This window comes from Rhinoraja longicauda, chromosome 43 (assembly GCF_053455715.1).
Source record: "Rhinoraja longicauda isolate Sanriku21f chromosome 43, sRhiLon1.1, whole genome shotgun sequence".
NCBI lineage: Eukaryota > Metazoa > Chordata > Chondrichthyes > Rajiformes > Arhynchobatidae > Rhinoraja > Rhinoraja longicauda.
Genome location: NC_135995.1, coordinates 5,833,385 through 5,855,545, shown reverse-complemented (window position 1 = coordinate 5,855,545; position 22,161 = coordinate 5,833,385). Strand labels below are relative to the sequence as shown.

The 22,161-nt window shown below is 43.7% G+C and overlaps 1 protein-coding gene across 1 annotated transcript in view; it reads left to right on the top strand.

Moving 5' to 3' along the window:
* Positions 1-22,161, top strand: part of LOC144612202 (uncharacterized) — a 66,737-nt gene that overhangs the window by 30,371 nt on the left and 14,205 nt on the right. Inside the window, exons 7-10 of the mRNA XM_078431758.1 lie at positions 8,523-8,630; positions 11,327-11,477; positions 16,245-16,516; positions 17,290-17,357. Coding sequence (XP_078287884.1) covers positions 8,523-8,630; positions 11,327-11,477; positions 16,245-16,516; positions 17,290-17,357 — 599 coding nt within the window. The remainder of the gene's footprint in view (positions 1-8,522; positions 8,631-11,326; positions 11,478-16,244; positions 16,517-17,289; positions 17,358-22,161) is intronic.

Genomic DNA, 22,161 nt, shown 5'->3' with positions numbered 1-22,161 from the left:
TCTTCCATCAGGGCAGATGACTGAACCTCTCTCCTTAGTTTAGGGCACTCTCTTTTGAAATGTCCTTCCCCATTGCAGTGATAATACCTAGAAGGTCCTGTTCTCCATGCCCCATCGCGTCCTATATCTCTTCTCTCGCTTCCCATTCTTCCCCTTATTCCTCTTCCTCTTCCTCTTCCCCTATAGGTCTCTTTCCGTCTTTCCCCTTCTCGGTCCTGCTCAACCACTTGCTTTACGGCCTGCATCATCATTTTGGCTTTCCCCTTCTGCCTTTCATATCATATCATATCATATATATACAGCGCGGATACAGGCCTTTTCGGCCCACCAAGTCCGCGCCGCCCAGCGATCCCCGTACATTAACACTATCCTACACCCACTAGGGACAATTTTTTACATTTACCCAGCCAATTAACCTTCAAACCTCATCCCGCCGCACATATACTTTCTGTGCCTCTGTTAATAATAGATTTAATGGTTTCTCATTCCAATCCTCTATTTTTTCTAATTTCTTCCGGACATCGGGCCAGGATTTGGTTACAAAATTCGCCCTCAAGAGTTGTTGCCCGGCGTCTGACTCCGGGTCAACCCCTGAATATTGCTGCATGTTCTTTCTTAACCTTCGTAGGAAGTTAGTGGGGGCCTCGTCCTTTGCCTGCTGGTTCTCAAATGCTCGCTCAAAATTTTGTCCCTTATGCACGGCCTCCCTTATTCCTTTTATTATTATTTCCCGGAGTTCTCTCATGCTTTTCCGACCCTCTTCGGACTGCTTGTCCCAATTGGGCAAGGCAATCAGGTACTTCACGTTCCCCGCAACAGCTGGATGATGCCCGGATCGCTCCCAAATTTTAATTCCGACCTGTCTAATCATTTGTCTTTCTGCAGAGTCGAACAGATTTCCCATAATGGACATCAGTTCGTCCCAGGTATATATATTTGGGCCCAAAAACTGGTCGAGTTGCTCTGCTAACCCCAAGGGATCTTCCAGCAAACCCTTCATATCCTTTTTTAAATTCCTAACCTCCGTACTGGTCAGGGGAACGTTTACAAATCCGAATCCCCCTCCTTGTCCGCCCATGGGGACCTCCCTCAAGGGATATGCAGTTGAAGTTTCACCCTTCCTTTCCTCTATTCGACGGGATCTACGGAGTTCTAGGGAAGGCAGATTCTCTGCCGCTCCCTGTCCTCCTCCACCTGACGTCTCCCCTCCGTCTTCCCTTGGTTGTTCGGGTATAGACCCGGAAAGGGGAGGCGTTGGGACCACGTATGGTGGTGGCAAATGTTCCAAGGGATCCCATTTGGGAACATTTGGTTCTTGTTTACCTGCCAATTCTAGTAAACGTACCTGAGGAACCCAACAGCCTACATAACAACTTTCCTCCAGATTGGGTAAAGCTTTTGAATTGACAAACACGTTTAATGCCTGCCGTACCCAATCCTCATCGGAGCCCAGTCATGGCCACCAGACTGAACTCCCTTTTATTGGTTCCTTTGGCCAATCAAAATAACAGAATTTAATCATAGTCTCCTTATTTTTACCCCCTGTGCCTCCTTCTCCCCAGAGTTGTAACATTCGCCCCAACGGACTATCGGGCGGAATGTGGGGACCCTCTTCCCTTGGTCCCTTTTCCTTGGCACATTTTTTATCACTCGCTCACGTGGCGGCGCCTAACGGCAGCGGCTGACTAGCAGTCTGTCCGTCTTTTTTTTGTTGAGTGTCGGTGTTGGGATGATTTTTATATATATTTTTTTGGTTGTGTATGTGTGGGAGGGGGTGGTGGTGTGTGGGGGGTGGGTGTGGGTGGGTGGGTGTGGGGAACTTTTCTCTTCCTCACGGCGCGGGGTGCGGCTCGGCTGCGGGGCCTAACATCCCCCGGTGCGGCTCGGCCGCTGGACTTTACATCCCGGTGCGGCTTGGCCGCTGGACTTGACATCCCGGTGCGGCTTGGCCGCTGGACTTTACATCCCGGTGCGGCTTGGCCGCTGGACTTACATCGCCCGGTGCAGCTCGGCTGCGGGGCTTAACACCGCCCGGTGCAACTCGGCTGCGGGACTTTACATCGCCCGGTGCAGCTCGGCTGCGGGGCTTAACACCGCCCGGTGCAACTCGGCTGCGGGACTGAACACCGCCCGGTGCGGCTCGGCTGCGGGACTTTTCACCGCTGGTGCGGCTCGGCTGCGGGACTTAACACCGCCCGGTGCGGCTCGGCTGCGGGACTTTTCACCGCTGGTGCGGCTCGGCTGCGGGACTTAGCTGCGCAAGGCTTGGTCGCGGGCCTTTCATCGCCCGGTTCGGCCGCGAGACGTTTCAGCGCCCGGTGCGGGGACTGTGCGGGTCGGTCGGGGACGAGCTGTCTATCCGTGGGCGTGGGGAAGAGAGTGGAAGTTTTGTTGCCTCCATCACAGTGAGGGGGTGTTTGGAGTCACTGTGATGGACGTTTGTGTTGGGGTCGTGTGTCTTGTGTTCTTTTTTTTTTCTATGACTGCTATGTAGTTTCGTTCGGTACTTCGGTACCGAACGACAAATAAAGCTCTGTTATGTTATTATTCTTAACACAAGAATTACCCATCCTCCCTGACCGACCTCTCCCGTCCGACAGAACCCAATCGCCCGAGTAATATTTAATAGTCAATTTTCTTACCCGGGTCCTGTGCACTGAAATTGCTCGATTGATCCCTTCCTTTCTCCGGATTCCCTCTTGTTTCCACGAGTCTCTTGTCCGGATATCACTCGCTCAAACCGCTGATGGCAAGCAAGGAGATCAGGGACTGCTGAAATCAGCAGGGTGCACCTTCCCTTCCTTCCGCGCCTCCGCCAAGCGGCCGAAGTGGCGATCCCGGACGAGCCCCCAAGCTTGTGAGATGTAAATGTGAGTGCTCACAATCACGATGCCAGAGACAAAGTCGTGGAAACAAGACAAGTTTATCCACGAGTCTGCAGAGCCGGGTGCCTCTCCAAACCGAGACAAAGACAGTGCCTTCTCTTTATACAGTACAACTTTGTTGAATCTCCCTCCCTTTTGCTGAATCCCCCTCCCCTTCGGGCTCCTTCCAATCAGAGCGCTGAGGTGCACAATATTCTGTACCGCCCCGGGTACCCCCCCCAGATCATACATTGTATGTGCATGGCAATTGGCAGTTCCCCGATCAGGGGCGTATTTGCAATATTCATTTACCTCATTGAGCAAGCGCAGTAGTTATCCACATGACCATTAGTTACCTTCATGACCCATTTCAACCCATCCCTGCTGCTTAGACACTCTCCTAAATTTACGGCCCTTTGTCCAGCCTGCCTCTATCCCTGTACCACATTATCAGTGCCCCAACGAACTCGGTGGTAGTTCAATCATCCTGTCCCTGACGGTTTAATAGCCCTGTCCCTGGTTGAGTGGTAGTTCAACCATCCTGTCCCTGACGGTTTAATAGCCCTGTCCTTGGTAGAGTGGTAGTTCAATCATCCTGTCCCTGGCGGTTTAATAGCCCTGTCCCTGGTAGAGTGGTAGTTCAATCGTCCTGTCCCTGGTGGTTTAATCATCCTGTTTCTCACATCGACCAAGCCCCTCGCCTCGACTAAGCCCCTCGCCTCGACCAAGCCCCTCGCCTCGACCAAGCCCCTCGCCTCGACCAAGCCCCTCGCCTCGACCAAACCCCTCCTCGACCAAACCCCTCGCCGCGACCAAACCCCTCGCCTCGACTAAACCCCACACCTCGACTAAACCCAGCCTCAACTAAACGTCACCTCACACCCAATCCTAGCCTCCACTAAACTTTACCTCAACCAAAGATACTAGAGGAACAAGGTTGACCACTCGACCATAAAAATTGTAGTACGTCATGACGCCATTTTAGTGGGCAGAAACTTGCGGAAATCATTTTAAAAGAAAAATAACAAAAATCTGTGAATTGATAGATGAGACATATTCTGCATTTTAATGGTATCATCACACACACTTCCCCCACAACACTGATTACACTGCGAGAGGCAGAGCGAGCGGGGCGGGGGGGGATAGCAGGAGCAGCAGCATTTTCCCTGTTCCCAGGCTCCCGAGAGGACATTTATCCGGCATCCTCTGCCCACTCTCCATGTCAAAGCTCCCTGGGATAAATAGCGGGAGAGAGGCGGGGATTAGGTGTGAGGTGGAGTTTAGTGGTGAGGTGGAGTTTAGTGGTGAGGTGGAGTTTAGTGGTGGGGTGGAGTTTAGTGGTGAGGTGGAGTTTAGTGGTGAGGTGGGAGGTTTAGTTGAGGTAAAGTTTAGTCTTGCTCAGTTTAGTGAGGTGAGATTCAGTGAGTTTTGCGCATTAATGAAATTTAGTTAATTGAGATTTAGTTGAGGTAAGGTTTAGACGAGGTGAGGTTTGGTTGAGGTAACTTTTAGTCGTGAGGTGGGAGGTTTAGTTGAGGTGAGGGGGGGTTTAGCCAAGGCGGTTTAGTGAGGTGAGGTTTAGTGAGGTAAAGTTTAGTCTTGTGCAGTTTAGTGAGATGAGATTCAGTGAGTTTTAAGGTTTAGTGAAATTTAGTTAATTGAGATTTAGTTGAGGCGAGGTTTAGACGAGGTGAGGTTTAGTTGAGGTGAGGTGGGGTTTAGCCAAGGCGGTTTAGTGAGGTAGGGTTTAGTGAGGTTTGAGTTAAAGTTTAGTCGAGGGAAAAGTTTAGTCGAGGTGAGGTTTAAGAGTGAGAAGAAGATTAGTCGTGAGGTTTAGTGGAGGTGAGGGGTTTAGGTGTGAGGTGAAATATAGTAGTGAGGTGTGTTTAGTTGAGGGGCGACGTTTAGTGAGGTAAAGTTTAGTCAAGGCGAGGATTTAGTCGAGGTGTCAGGTTTAGCCGAGGTGGGGTTTCGTCGAGGTGGGGTTTAGTCGAGGTGGGGTGTTGCCGAGGTGAGATTTAGTCGAGGTGGGGTTTAGTGAAGGTGGGTTTAGTCGAGGTGGGGTGTTGCCGAGGTGAGATTTAGTCGAGGTGAGCTGTGAAGTGAGTGGCTGAGCTCAGGAAGGGAGACCGAGGTGCTGCTGAAGGAGATAAGACCATGTCTGGGATGCGGGGCTCAGAGGTGAGACTCCAGGGAGCTTTGACTTGGAGAGTGGGCAGAAGATGCCAGATAAATGTCCTCTTGGGAGCCTGGGAACGGGGAAAATGCCAGGGAGCTCCTTCACAGATCATCACCACCCCCAGGAATTGGTGCCTGTGAGGAGTGGATGAGCTCCCTGGGCTCTGAAGTGGATCACTGACATTAATATTGATCTGGGAGGCCATTCAGACCATCTTCCTCATCCTTCTAGTTGTCTGTCTCCATCTGGCAACTTTCCCCAGCTGTGAGGAAAGAATATTAACCTGAAATATTGACTCCGTTTCTACCTCCACAGATGCTGCCTGACTTGCTGATTATTATCTCGGGCAATTTTATTTTTTTTACAATAGTGGTTTTGCAGGAGCCACTGTGTGCTGCTCCTGACTTCAGTGTGGGGGAAGTCCATGATTGTCACTGTCTTCATTGCCAGAAATGTAGACACTAATGTCTGTTGGCTGGAAGCTGCAATCTTGAATCTTGACAGGCAACATTTTGGGTCTGGACCTTTCAGGCAGATCACGCCAGACCTGCACTATAAATGCAGTTTCCTCTCTTACTGTGATATGGTTTATTACTTCTTGGAATCAATAATGTGTTGATCTTCCTGGAATGTAATTAACAGCTGATTTCTTTCAACCGTAGAAAAAAACTCACTATATTCTGCGTGAAGAAATATCTAATTTCTATCCTGAAGAAGTTACCCTTTAATTTTAAGTTGTGATTCTTTATCCTGGAATTGTCCTGTATTAAATTTTTTAAATTATATTTTCAAAATCTGTTTTGGAATTAATATCTGATGATTACAGATTATGCACCAAAGTGAATCAGATACAATGTTTGTTTTTCCAGGATGCTGACAAGTTCAAAGACATTGCTGGCTATTTTTCCAAGGAAGAGTTTGAAGAAATAAGTGACTGGGAGAAGCTCCGTTATAAGAACGTGAAGCGGAATTATGAAGCCATGCTTGCTGTTGGTTTGTACAAAATTTTGTCCACTTTTTTTTCCCTTTTTGCCCTTTTCTAATGATGCATGCTGACATGAAATTTTTTTTCCCACATGAAAACTAAATAGATCTGTGGTTTCTGAGACCGACCAGGTCCTTGGTGAGATCCTTCCTTTTCACCATTTCACTCCACAGGTATACTTTGACAATATGTCTGAGGATATTGAACATTCCTGTTCTTTGATAACATAATTGCTGTTGGCTCTTCCTTGTGATCTTGGTCTCTGAAGTCATTGGCAGATTTTCCTTCAAGAAAGTGAGTTCACTTCAAGCATCCAGTCCAGACAGTGTTCATGGCTAAGTACGAAAAACCTGTGTCGAGTAACTACTTTGAGAATTCAGGAATATCCTCAACCTCTTGCATCTGTGGTCAAGGTTCCCACCTGATCCAACATTGGATCTATCGTTCCCATGTTTAAGAAGGCCACTGTGATCTACCTCACTGACTTCCATCTGGTAGCACTCAGATTCACGGTAATAAAGTTCCTACAAAGGTTGGCTAGGGTGCAAATCCACTCTTGCCTCACAAATGTTAGACAGAGCTCTAGGGGATAGTGGAATCAAGGGATATGGGGAGAAGGCAGGCACAGGTTACTGATTGTAGATGATCAGCCATGATCACAATGAATGGCGGTGCTGGCTCGAAGGGCCAAATGACCTCCTCCAGCATCTATTTTCTATGTTCTATGACTTGGATCCACTTCAGTTTGTGAACTGTCAAAGCTGGTCAAAAGTAGATGCCATCTCACTAGCTCTGCATCTGCTGTAGACCACCGAGAATACATGTCAGACAGCTATTCATCAACTACGGCTTGGCATTCAACACTATCATCCCCTCCAAATTACCAGTAAGGCCCAGTACCTGGTTCTCTGTGCCTTCCTTTGCAACTGGATGTGAGAGAGAGGGAAATTGGTTGAGTGGTGCTGCAACAATAACCTCCAGCTGAACTCTTAACAAACTTGTGCAGATGTACTGTAGAAAGTATCCTGACTGGTTGCATCATGGCCTGCTAAGGCAATCCAATGCAGAGGAATGCAAGAGGCTGCATGGTGTGGTGGACTCGACCCAGTCCATCACAGGCACACACCTCCCCACCATCAATAGCATCTACATGAGAACCCACCTCAAGAAGGCGACATTGGTCATCAAGGTTCCCATTCATCCGGGCTGTTCTCTCATCTTGCTGCTACAATCAGGTAGGAGATACTGAAGCCTGAAGTCTCACCACCAGGATCAGGATCTGCTACTTTCTGACAACTATATTCTTGAAATCATATGTGCAATCCTAATGCAACCGTGATTCCTATTGCACAACCGTAGACGTTTCATAACAACGTAATTTGACTGATGTCTTGTAGAGTTGCACAGTCTTCTCGCAGCAGTCTTACAGAATTTCTACATAATTAGTTTTATGTATATCCGTCTCTAAACCTGTTATGCTTCTGCAAAGTAGCCTTTCATTGTATCTACATCGTACATGCATACAACAATAAACTTGACATAATTTGGAAAAATTGGGATCGGGATCAAACAAACCTGTGTCATCACTTGTGCATGCCAGAGACTGAGTTATTCCAACACTTTGTGTTTTATCCTTGAAGTTCCTCTCTTAACATGTCACTGCTCCCTCAAGTACAGCACACTCCTGCAAAACATTTCCATAATGAGCCTTGGAAAATGGGAATATATTTCCATATGTCTGGAAAAACCCATTGGAGGAAAACACAGGCAGTGATTTCTGTTGTGTGAAGGAATGAGTAATTGAAGATACAGACTCCAATCTGAGACTAACTGTTTGGTCCACTGTGCAACAGTAATTCCTGCTCTCCTTAATGTCCCAGAGACAGGTACTACTTGCAACAGGCTCCACAAGTTTGTCGATGCTTAATCAAATGTGTCATTAATGACGCATCTATAAGTTTGCAGATGACACCGCTGTCTGGTCATGAACAATGAGGAGACAGAGTACAGGAAGGAGAAAGAGTACCTTGTAACTTAGTGTCAAATTAACAACATCCCCTTCAATGTCACAAGATGAAAAGCTAGTTCTCGACTTCAGGATAGAATACATGCCCCAATCATCATCAATAGTGCCAAAGTTCAAAGGATTCTTGGGCGTAAGATTACCAACAATTCTTTGTGGACCAATCTCATTGAAACAACAGCCACTGTTCCCCACAGTTAACAGACTACTGAATGGTCCTTCGATAAGCTAGATACAGTCCCGATTCTCCAACCTAGTTCATTTTCTCTGGAACTGTTGCATGACAATACTGAGAAATATATTTTGCAGTCTGCCATCTTTCCCTTCACTCTACCTTTTCTACTTGTGATGTATTATGTGATTTGATTGGATAGCATGCAAGTTAAAGCTTTTCCCAGTATTGCAAACACGTGACAACAATAAACATAAACCAACTGCTCTCTTTGTAAAATTCTGCAAATTAATTGACAGGATTACGTAAACCATAGGCATTGGTTTCTCCCAGATGAACAGAGTGGCATCAAGGCTCCAGATCTTGCAGAATGCACAAAATGCTTTATGGCTGCCCTTTATGAAAATGTAACAGCATAATTAATTTGTGGGAATCCTTGATCTGTGGCTGTTCAAGATGGAGGAGGACCACCTGGAAGGCCTTTTGACCTCTTCAGGAAATCAAAGAGTCTCAAAAATATCACGATCCCAACCTCATAAGCCATTCACTCATATAGACATCAGCAGCAGAGTCTTTAGGTTACTCCAAGACCTAAAGAATTAGTTCTCTCAAAACTGACAGAGCTGGAATGGGAGTAGTGATCCTCTACACCAAGGGATTGCCAATAAACAAGGGATATCAATGTGGACATTGCACTGGAGTCTTTGTGGTAAGACTTCTATAACAACATGTCCCAAACCTGCAGCCTCTACATCATAAAGGTTGAGGGCAATGGGTGCTTGGGAGCACCACAACCTCCACATTCTGCACCATGTCACACAAGGGGCAATTTGGAAAGAACAAGAAATGCCAGCTCTGCCTGTGATGCCCTCAATCTTTCAATTAATAAACAAATGTCTGAAAGATAATGTTTAGAATTAAATGTTGCGGTATCTGTTCCTGCCCTCATTTTTATGTGCACACACACTTTTTTAGTTCGTTTTTGAGATACAGTGTGGAAACAGGCCCTTTCGGCCCACTGGGTCCGCGCCGACCAGCGATCCCCGTATTAACACTTTCCTATACACTTCTAGGAACAATTTATTTTTACATTTACCAAGCCAATTAACCTACATACCTGTACATCTTTGGAGTGTGGGAGGAAACTGAAGATCTTGGAGAAAACCTACGCAGGTCACGGGGAGAACGTACAAATTCCGTACAGACACCACCTGTAGTCGGGATCGAACCCGAGTCTCCGGCGCTGCATTCGCTGTAAGGCAGCAACTTAACCGCTGTGCCCACTGGTCATTGGAAAATTTGAAAGGTCCCAAGGGAGAAACTCCTGCCTGATATATTAATGCCTTGCAAATTTATTGACTTTGCAAGGCATTAATATATCAGGCAGGAGTTAATAATAATATATCAGGCAGGTTACGTGTGTCAAACCGTAAGATTTGTCTTATAACTTTTGATGAAATGAGTACACCCAACAGACTTGTGATTAGTCCCAGATTATTGGCAGCAGGATATGTACAGTTTTGCTTTTAATGACTATTTCCTCCAGGAGAGGTTCCTTACCAACATTCAAAAATTCCATCAGTGATTTCAAATTGAACTAACTTTACAATCAATACCAAAGCTTTATGTCATTCAGAAGATGGTGACCATGGATAGCACAACCCCATAGACATTGGGGCACAGTTATGCTTTTTGATGTTGCAACTTGTCACAGTCCTGAAATCAGAAATTGGACAAAGGTCAATGTTCCCATTAATGAAGAGGTGGGTTGCCCTAGTTGTTCATTATTCAATCCATGTACTCAACCATGGCACAAAGTGTCACTGTGAGTACAGGCAGCTAGAATAAGCCATTACTTTAAACCTGGAGGAATGGAAAGAAGAATTCTGATTGATTTCACTTACCACAGGGACGAGTGGTCATTGCGATTTCTGACCTGGAAATATACACATTCTCATCCGTCATACTCTTCATGCTGGTTGATTTTTCTTTAACTCTGAAAAATAATTGTAAGGTTGTTTGCTGTCTTTGTCAAATAGACGTGACAATTGAATAATAGCATGAATACTCTGGAGGAAATAATGATAACATTGCAAAGTGATATTTCGACAGATAAATATCTGTCGAAATATCACTTTGCAATGTTATCATTATATCACTTTGCACTGTTAAGTTCAGTGAAGATAAATACTTGAAGTTGGCCATAACAGATGATGAGCATTTTTATTTTTCACAGGATTGGATGTACCAAAGCCAGAATTCATGACAAATCGGAGGAGAAGGCGTCAAACCCAAGTCTACGAATCTAGCGAATCAGATGAGGATTCGACACCTAAACTTCTGACAAAAAATGCAAAACGTAATTTAAATCTGTTTGAAATATTAAATGCAGTTTTTCAACTATAATTGATTCTAATCAATTTGGCCATTAGCCTATGGAATCATGCAAGGGTGATTTTATTCTTATCTTTGGAGTGGTAGGAAACTTGTTAAATTGGAAATGTTTTTCCCAATGTGTTATTTATGAAATGTAAATTTACTTTTCCTAATTTTAAATTTTGTGATATGTTGCTTCCATTTTTAACTCTAAAACATTAGATATATCCAGAATTGCCAAACTATTGAGATAAAGTCTGTGCTTTTCCAAAGCAGCACTGATGTGGCACTTTTTTTCCTAAGGAGTCAGAATCTTTAGGCATCCTTTTAAAAATGCAAAAGGCAAGAATACGAAAAGAAAGCCCGTCGTAAAGGTAAGAACAGAAATTATTCCCAGGATAAAGGACATGTGAGAATTAACAGAGTGGCTCTACATTGGCATTTTATTTTCTACAAGATAGAAATGACTGCTTTTTAGACAAATCTTCGTCACTGCTGTTGGAGTCAGGTGCTAACATTCGCAAATAAGTTTTTATTGTTGAAAGAGGAACAATTGTTCCCACATTTTCCCATATTTGCTGACAATATCAAACTTCCTTTTAGAGTAGAGTATGAAAGACGAGAGTTCACTGAAATATTGCACACAAGGCAGTTACTGCTTTTATTAGTAGCTTATTTGAGTATCCAAGTTAATAATGCGATGGAAGAAATAATCGAGAAGAAGTAGAGCCAATCTATTTGTGTCCTTATGAATCACAGGTTGCACCAAAATGTCTCTTTACAGGTCATTACAGGGGAGGGCAAAAGAGATTTGGGAGGAGCCGCTGAGGAAACGAAGGAAGCCACAGTGTTGGTGAAAAGAATCAAAAGAGCAACAGGTAATTCTGTTTGTAAAAGTAAAACTCAAAATGAGTAACTCCTGTGCATTCCATTAAATGATGGAGATGATATAATGACCATCTGACTACCACCATGTCATTTCAATTCAATTCATAGAACATGTTGCATATTATGTAACTAACTTCCATATTTTACAGTTCAACCACTTACCTGACTTGAAACAATGTAATTAGGTTATTTTGGGCGTTCTTTTTTCAGTTTTGGGATCTACAAGCGAGGAAACGACCAAATAGACAGACAAAATAATTTATAATTTACGAAATAAAGAGAGGATCATCTATACAAAAGAACAGGAGCTCCGTAATGACGATTACCTGTGTATGTCCAAAGGAACCAATTTATTTCTTCAAAGCAACCATATTTCAATAGGAGCATTGAAGTGATGGCATGGTGCATTGGTAGCCAGTGCAATGGTGGAACAATGCGGGCTTTGGTTCAAGAGCACAAAATTGTGTTCACTCATGAAGATTTTTTTTCTTTTAACATTAATCACTGGTACTTTCCGTAACATTTGATGTTAACTTCTGGAATTTTGTCAGACATTGGAATCTGACATTGATTCCCCGGTAAACTGACAGTGACTGTTTAAAGAAAGTGTGGTTCATGTCCAATTTATGTAGGCACTTTCCTGGTAACTGGGGGCATCATAAAGGATGTGAATGTAAGAGTATTGCTTTGTGTATTATTAATGTAGGGCTATGTGCAGTATGACCAACTGACGTTACCAAAAATATTAATCAAACTGTTGTGATACATTGTGGGAAGAACAATGAATTGTTAATCTTTCTTTATCTTCTTGTCTTTTAACTTTTCCTGCTATGTCATTTTGTGGATATCTGTGTCATTTTGTGAGTTATTTTGCCATCTACCTTCTTGTCAGCAATAATCTTGGAAACATTGCAGGTGCCTTGCTCTAAGGTGTCTTTGAAGATGTCTATTTGCCAACTGTCATAACTTTCTATTTAATTTCCTAATCTAAGCAATCTGACCTTAATATATCAGTAAATGGCTTAATATATTTCTCTATGTTCTGTTTTCACTTCATCACTCATAAGATCAATGTACGTTCCTGTCATTTAAACAAGGAGTCCCAAAGGATTCTTTATTGCAAAGCTACCAGTTAATTCTGTCATGTTGCACAAGATATCCAGCATCATCTGTGGAAAGAGAAACACAACTAATGTTTGAGGAGGAAGACCCTTTGTTGGAACTTCAATGTGAGATGCTAACACTGTTTTTATTTCCATAATTCTTCTCTGACTTGCTGGGATTACCAGCATTCATCTTGGATAGAACGTTTTCAGACTCATTTCAGTTTCAAATTCATTTTCCCACAAATTCAGCATTTTTTTCCTTTCTATATGAAGATTGATTTTGACAACACAAATATTTGATTTCCCTTTTGTGAAATGCTCTCTTTCTTTGACATTTTTGATTAACCTTCTCTCTTATTCCACCACATGATTCCCTGAGCCAAATCTGTTCATCACAGTTGCACTCATGTAAAATTATATTAGTCCGGCCAACTCAACCTTGTCTTGCAGTTTAGATACAAACCATGCATTTACTTTTCTACATTGTATACTTTATTAAATCTCTTTTCTTTTTGCATAGTTATAGGGTGCAAGTTGCATCAGGAGTTCAAATTGGCAAGTAATAAAGGTACAGTAGCCTGGATATAGGGTGCAAGTTGCATCAGGAGTTAATATTGGCATGTAACAAAGGTAATGCTAGGGTGGTTAAAGAGATTTCAATATGCAGGCAGACTGGGAAAATCAGTATGATACAGGACCCCAAGAAAGGGAGTTTGTAGATTGCCTCCAAGATGGATTCTTTGAACAGCTTGTATTGGAGCCTACCAGGGAGAAGGCAATTCTGGATTTCGTGTTGTCCATTGAACCAGATTTAATAAGGGAACTCAAGGTAAAGGAACCGCTTGGAGGTAGTGACTGTAGTATAATTAGTTTTAATATGCAATTTGAGCGGGAGAAGGTTAAATCAGTAGTGTCGGTGTTGCAGTTGAACAAAGGGGACTATGAAGGCATGAGAGAAGAGCTGGCCAAGGTGAAATAGAAAGGGATCCTAGCAGGAATGACGGTGGAACAGCAATGGCAGGAATTTCTGGGCATAATCCAGAAGATGCAGGATCATTTCATTCCAAAGGCGAAGATAGATTCTAACGGGAGTAGGAGGCAACCGTAGCTGACAAGGGAAGTTAGAGATGGAATAAAACGAAAAGAAAAGATGTATAAGATAGCAAAGAGTAGCGGGAAGCCAGAGGAGTGGGCAACTTTCAAAGGACAACAGAAGACGGCAAAAAGGGCAATACGGGCTGAAAAGATGAGGTAGGAAGCGAAGCTGGCCAAGAATATAAAGAAGGATAGTAAAAGCTTCTTTAGGTATGTTAAGAGAAAAAGATTAGTAAAGGCAAATGTGGGTCCCTTGAAGGCAGAAACGGGTGAAATTATTATGGGTAACAAGGAAATGGCTGAAGATTTGAACAGGTACTTTGGACCTGTCTTCACTAATGAAGGCACTAACAATCTTCCAGATGAACTAGTGGACAGAGTATAAAGGGAGTCAGAGGAACTAAAAGAAATTTGCATTAGGCGAGAAATAGGATTGGGTAGACTGATGGGACTGAAGGCTGATAAATCCCCAGGGCCTAATGGTCTGCATCCCAGGGTACTCAAGGAGGTGGCTCTAGAAATCATGGACGCATTAGTGATTATTTTCCAATGTTCAATATATTCAGGATCAGTTCCTGTGGATTGGAGGGTAGCTAATGTTATCCCACTTTTCAAGAAAGGAGCGAGAGAGGAAACGGGGAATTATAGACCAGTTAACCTGACACCGGTGGTGGGGAAGATGCTGGAGTCAATTATTAAATAGGTAATAACGGCACATCTGGATAGTGGTAAAAGGATTGGTCCAAGTCAGCATGGATTTATGAAGGGGAAATCCTGCTTGACTAATCATCTGGAATTTTTTGAGGACGTGACAAGTAAAATGGATGAAGGAGAGCAAGTGGATGTAGTGTTTCTAGACTTTCAGAAAGCCGTTGTTTAATTAGGTACCACACGGGAGGTTGGTGAGCAAAATTAAATCACATGGCATTGGGGGTAGGGTATGGACATGGATAGAGAATTGGTTGGCAGACAGGAAGCAAAGAGTAGGAATAAACGGGTCCTTTTCAGAATGGCAGGCAGTGGAGAGTGGAGTGCCGTAAGGCTCAGTGCTGGGGCCGCAACTATTTACAATATAAGTGATTTGGATGATGGAAGTAGAAGTAACACTAGCACGTTTGCGGATGACACAAAGCTGGGTGGCAGTGGGAACTGTGAGGATAATGTTAGGAGGTTGCTAGGTGAATTGGACAGGTTGAGTGAGTGGGCAGATGCATGGCAGATGCAGTATAATGTAGATAACTGTGAGGTTATCCACTTTGGCGGCAAAAATAAGGAAGCAGATTATTATATCAATGGTGTCAGATTAGGTAAAGGGGAATTGCAACAAGACCTTGGTATCCTTGTACACCAGTCACTGAAAGTAAGCGTGCAGGTACAGCAGGCTGTGGCCTTCATAACAACAGGATTTGAGTATAAGAGTAAAGAGGTCTTTATGCAGTTGTATAGGGCCCTGGTGAGACCACATTTGGAGTATTGTGTGCCGTTTTTGTCTCCTAATTTGAGGTAGGACGTCCTTGCTATTTAGGCAGTGCAGTGTAGGTTCACGAGGTTAATCCCTGGGATGGAGGGACTGTCATGAGGAAAGATTGGAAAGACTATGGTTATATTCACTGGAGTTTAGAATGATGAAAGGGGATCTTATAGAGACATAAAATTATAAAGGGACTGGACAAGGCAGATGCAGGAAAAATGTTCCCAATGTTGGGGGAGTCCAGAACCAGGGGACACATTCTAAGAATAAAGGGGAGGCCATTTAAAACTGAGGTGAGAAGAAACTTTTTCACCCAGAGAGTTGTGAATTTGTAGAATTCTCTGCCTCAGAAGGCAGTGGAGGCCAATTCACTGGCTGCGTTCAAAAGAGAGTTAGATAGAACTCTTGTGGCTAGTGGAATCGAGGGATATGGGGAGAAGGCAGGAACAGGGAACTGATTGTGGATGATTAGCCATGATCACATTGAATGGTGGTGCTGGCTCGAAGGGCCGAATGGCTTACTCCTGCACCTATGTCAATGGTCTTAATTCATCTGCCTTGTTACAAATGCTTCATAAGTTCACATAATAGACTGTTACTTTTATCCTTCAAAACACTTTTCTTGGAGTTGACTCCATGCACTACAGCACTGTTACCGTTAAACATACTCTGCATTACATCATGCTTGTTATTACTAAATGCAAAATTATATTCCATGGTCATGATTTTTCTCTTGATGTTTATAAATATCCATTCAGTTCAACACGGCAGCCATTTTGAATTTAATAGCGGCATCTTACCCCGAAGATATTCATGGGGGACAAACATCACAAAGGGATTCTTCACAAATCGGCCACTATTAATCTCTCACATTTTCAATGCTTCCTCAGAAGAGTAATTTTGGAAAGAGTAATTTTTCCAAGATCTTCTGCACAACATCTACATCATGGTCGTATTATATTCTGAAATACTTTTAATAAGATAACATCTTTTGTGGATCAACAAGCATTTTCAGTACCAAGTGCAGCCATTTTCAATAACGCCAACACCCTGATCAGTTCTTAATTTTATATTTTCCGTTTTAGTTTGTGAAGCCCGTGAGACATTTTTTATTGAAGAATGCCCTGTGCATGGCCAACCAATCTTCATGAAGGACACTGTCATTGATTGCAATCGCCCCGATACAGCTCATTTAACTCTACCAGAGGGCCTCAGCATTGCCACGTCCAAAATTCGTAAAGCCGATCTTGGCGTCTGGAATGAAGGGAAGGTTATTCCCAGGGGCATTTATTTTGGACCCTATGAAGGAGAAGTTTCAAATGAAAAAGAAGCTGCTATCAGTGGGTATTCATGGGCGGTAAGTGGTTCCAATAGTTCATCATGGAAAATGCTCAGCAGGTTTGATAACATTTGTTGAAGAAAGATCATCATCCTGAAATGTGAGCTGTGTTTTATCCTCCACGAATGCTGCCTGCCTTGCTGGGTATCTCCTGAACTCTCTGTTTTTATTACAATTTTTTTGTAGCTGATTTATTTTATATTCTAATCAAAGTCATCAAGTTTCTTACCAATAAAGAAACAGTTTGAAGCTAACTGAAAATAATTTCTGTAACTTAGATTCTTAATTACATGTTTCCATTTTAATTTGGTTGTCAATGTGAATAGAGACTGAAGGGTCTGTGCTCTTTGTCTTTCTCTTCTGTTCCAGTGATTCCCACTTCACTGCTCAGACTGGCATCCCTCTCCCTCACCCAATCTCTGAGCTGACTCAGTGCCCCATCTCCTTCCTGCTCTGCTGCCCCTCTTTCACCCTGATGTCCGACCTCCTTGTTTGAGAATACATTGAACGTTTCTGACTAATCAGAAATCATTAACACAGTGATATTACCAAAAATTTAAAACCTATTACAACCCGACAAAGCTCCTTGAAATTGCAAAATGTTTATTATATTCTTGGAGATTCTTTGCCATGTGATTTAATTCGCAGGAATTTTCGAGTGCTCTGATATAAAAGTGTAATCAAGTAAAATAGGTGAAATGGTAGTTAGTTGAAGGGAACTGGGAACTAAGCTTCACGTTTGTTTTCTTTATCAATGTGGGTTTTTTTTAAACCAAATATCTTTTTTATAGATCAGTAAGGCAAACAATGACACTGAATACATTGATGCACAGGATGAATCTAAATCGAACTGGATGAGGTAAGGAAAGACTAATGCTTATCATAATAATAAGCAATAACTGGGTTATTTAAGAAAGGAGACACAAGAGACTGCAGATGCTGGAATCTTGGAGTGAAAGCAAAGTGTGAGAGGAACTCAGTGGGTCAGGCAGCATCTGTGCAGGGAATCGACAGACAACGTTTCGGGTGGGACTTTTTTCAGACTGATGGAGTACAAGGGAATAAAGCTGGAAAAGAGAGGTGGGGTGGGACAAAGGTGGGCAAGTGAGGGGAAAGAAACATAGAAAATAGGTGCAGGAGGAGGCCATTTGGCCCTTTGAGCAGGCACCGCCATGCACTGTGATCATGGCTGATCATCCACAATCAGTAACCTATGCCTGCCTTCTCCCCATATCCCTTGATTCCACTAGCCCCAAGAACTCTATCTGACTCTTTTAAATTCATCCAGTGAATTGGCCTCCACTGCCTTCTGTATCGGAGAATTCCACAAATTCACAACTCTCAGGGTGAAAATGCTTCTTCTCACCTCAGTTTTAAATGGCCTCTCCTTTATTCTTAGATTGTAGTCCCTGGTTCTGGACACCCCCAACATTGGGAACATTTTTCCTGTATCTAACTTGTACAGTCCTTTTATAATTTTATACGTCTCTATAAGATCCCCTCTCATCTTTCTAAACTCCAGTGAATACAGGTCCAATTTTTCCTCATATGACAATCCCGCCATCCCAGGGATTAACCTGGTGAATCTACGCTGCGCTGCCTCAATAGCAAGGACGTCCTTCCTCAAATTAGGAGACCAAAACTGCACACAATACTCCAGATGTGGCTTTACCAGGGCCGTATACAACTGCAGAAGGACCTCTTTGCTCCTATACTTAAATCTTCTCGTTATGAAGACCAACATGCCATTGGCTTTCTTCACCGCTTACTGTACCTGCACACTTACTTTCAGTGCCTGGTGTACGAAGACACCCAGGTCTCGCTGCACTTCCCCTTTACCTAATCTGATACCATTGAGATAATAATCTGCCTCCTTGTTTTTGCCACCAAAGTGGATAACCTCATGCTTTGTGTCATCTGTAAACTTGCTAGTGTTACTTATAATTCCATCATCCAAACCATTAATTTATATGGTGAATAGTTGCGGCCCCAACACTGAGCCTTGCGGCACTCCACTCGCAACTGCATGCCATTCCAAAAATAACCCGTTTATTCCTACTCTTTGCTTCCTGTCTGCCTTCCAATTCTCTATCCATGTCAGTACCCTACCCCCAATACCACATGCTCTAATTTTGCTCACCAACCTCCCGTGTGGGCCCTTATCAAAGGCCTTCTGAAAGTCTACATACACTACATCCACTGGCTCTCCTTCATCCATTTTACTTGTCACATCAAAGAATTCCAGAAGATTAGTCAAGCAAGATTTCCCCTTCATAAATCCATGCTGACTTGGACTTATCCTTTTACTGCCGTTTTTGTCAAATGTGCCGTTATTGCCTCTTTAATAATTGACTCAAGCATTTTCCCCACCACCGATGTCAGGCTAACTGGTCTATAATTCCCCGTTTTCTCTCCCGCTCCTTTCTTGAAAAGTGGGATAACATTAGCGACCCTCCAATCCACAGGAACTGATCGTGAATCTATTGAACATTGGAAAATGATCACCAATACGTCCACGATTTCTCGAGCCACCTCCTTGAATACCCTGGGATGCAGACCATCATGCCCTGGGGATTTATCAACCTTCAGTCCCATCAGTCTACGCAATACTATTTCTCGCCTAATGCAAATTTCTTTCAGTTCCTCTGTCTCCCTAGATCCTCTGTCCTCTAGTACATATCATATCATATCATATATATACAGCCGGAAACAGGCCTTTTCGGCCCTCCAAGTCCGTGCCGCCCAGCGATCCCCGTACATTAACACTATCCTACACCCACTAGGGACAATTTTTACATTTACCCAGCCAATTAACCTACATACCTGTATGTCTTTGGAGTGTGGGAGGAAACCGAAGATCTCGGAGAAAACCCACGCAGGTCACGGGGAGAACGTACAAACTCCTTACAGTGCAGCACCCGTAGTCAGGATCGAACCTGAGTCTCCGGCGCTGCATTCGCTGTAAAGCAGCAACTCTACCGCTGCGCTACCGTGCCGCTACCGTGCCGCTACATGTGGGAGATTGTTTGTGTCTTCCTTAGTGAAGACAGATATATATATATAACAACTACAGCATGGAAACAGGCCTGTCCGGCCCTACCAGTCCACGCCGACCATTCTCCCTGACCTAGTCTCATCTACCTGCACTCAGACCATAACCCTCCAATCCCCTCCTATCCATATACCTATCCAATTTACTCTTAAATAATAAAATCGAACCAGCCTCCACCACTTCCACCGGAAGCCCATTCCATACAGCCACAACCCTCTGAGTAAAGAAGTTCCCCCTCATGTTACCCCTAAACCTTTGTCCCTCAATTCTGAAGCTATGTCCCCTTGTTGGAATCTTCCCCACTCTCAAAGGGAAAAGCCTACCCACGTCAACTCTGTCCGTCCCTCTCAAAATTTTAAAAACCTCTATCAAGTCCCCCCTCAACCTTCTACGCTCCAAAGAATAAAGACCCAACCTATTCAACCTCTCTCTGTAGCCTAAGTGCTGAAACCCAGGCAACATTCTAGTAAATCTCCTCTGTACCCTCTCCATTTTGTCGACATCCTTCCTATAATTTGGCAACCAGAACTGCACACCATACTCCAGATTCGGCCTCACCAATGCCCTGTACAATTTCAACATTACATCCCAACTTCTATACTCGATGCTCCGATTTATAAAGGCAAGCATACCAAACGCCTTCTTCACCACCCTATCCACATGAGATTCCACCTTCAGGGAACAATGCACAGTTATTCCCAGATCCCTCTGTTCCACTGCATTCCTCAATTCCCTACCATTTACCCTGTACGTCCTATTTTGATTTGTCCTACCAAAATGCAGCACCTCACACTTATCAGCATTAAACTCCATCTGCCATCTTTCAGCCCACCCTTCCAAAAGGCCCAAGTCTCTCTGTAGACTTTGAAAATGTACCTCACTATCAACTACTCCACCTATCTTAGTATCATCTGCATATTTACTAATCCAATTTGCCACACCATCATCCAGATCATTAATGTAAATGACAAACAACAGTGGACCCAACACAGATCCTTGGGGCACTCCACTAGACACTGGCCTCCAACCTGACATACAATTGTCAACCATTACCCTCTGGTATCTCCCATTCAGCCATTGTTGAATCCATCTTGCAACCTCACTATTAATACCCAACGATTTAACCTTCTTAATCAACCTTCCATGTGGAACCTTGTCAAATGCCTTACTGAAGTCCATATAGACAACATCCACAGCCTTGCCCTTATCAATTTCCCTGGTAACCTCTTCAAAAAATTCAAGAAGATTAGTCAAACATGACCTTCCAGGCACAAATCCATGTTGACTGTTTCTAATCAGGCCTTGATTATCCAAATAATTATATATATTGTCCCTAAGTATCTTTTCCATTAATTTTCCCACCACAGACGTCAAACTAATAGGTCTATAATTGCTAGGTTTACTTTTAGAACCTTTTTTAAACAAAGGCACAACATGCGCAATGCGCCAATCTTCCGGCACCATCCCTGTTTCTAATGACGTTTGAAATATTTCCGTCATAGCCCCTGCTATTTCTGCACTAACTTCCCTCAATGTCCTAGGGAATATCCTATCAGGACCTGGAGACTTATCCACTTTTATATTCTTCAAAAGTGTCCGTACCTCCTCTTCTTTAATCATCCTAATTTCCATCACTACTCTACTTGTTTCGCTTACCTCACATAATTCAATATCCTTCTCCTCGGTAAATACCGAAGAAAAGAAATTGTTTAATATCTCCCCCATTTCTTCCGGCTCAGCACATAGCTGTCCACTCTGACTCTCTAATGGACCAATTTTATCCCTCACTATACTATATCATATCATATCATATATATACAGCCGGAAACAGGCCTTTTCGGCCCTCCAAGTCCGTGCCGCCCAGCGATCCCCGTACATTAACACTATCCTACACCCACTAGGGACAATTTTTACATTTACCCAGCCAATTAACCTACATACCTGTACGTCTTTGGAGTGTGGGAGGAAACCGAAGATCTCGGAGAAAACCCACGCAGGTCACGGGGAGAACGTACAAACTCCTTACAGTGCAGGATCGAACCTGAGTCTCCGGCGCTGCATTCGCTGTAACTCTACCGCTGCGCTACCGTGCCGCTACCGTGCCGCTACATGTGGGAGATTGTTTGTGTCTTCCTTAGTGAAGACAGATATACATATAACAACTACAGCATGGAAACAGGCCTGTCCGGCCCTACCAGTCCACGCCGACCATTCTCCCTGACCTAGTCTCATCTACCTGCACTCAGACCATAACCCTCCAATCCCCTCCTATCCATATACCTATCCAATTTACTCTTAAATAATAAAATCGAACCAGCCTCCACCACTTCCACCGGAAGCCCATTCCATACAGCCACAACCCTCTGAGTAAAGAAGTTCCCCCTCATGTTACCCCTAAACCTTTGTCCCTCAATTCTGAAGCTATGTCCCCTTGTTGGAATCTTCCCCACTCTCAAAGGGAAAAGCCTACCCACGTCAACTCTGTCCGTCCCTCTCAAAATTTTAAAAACCTCTATCAAGTCCCCCCTCAACCTTCTACGCTCCAAAGAATAAAGACCCAACCTATTCAACCTCTCTCTGTAGCCTAAGTGCTGAAACCCAGGCAACATTC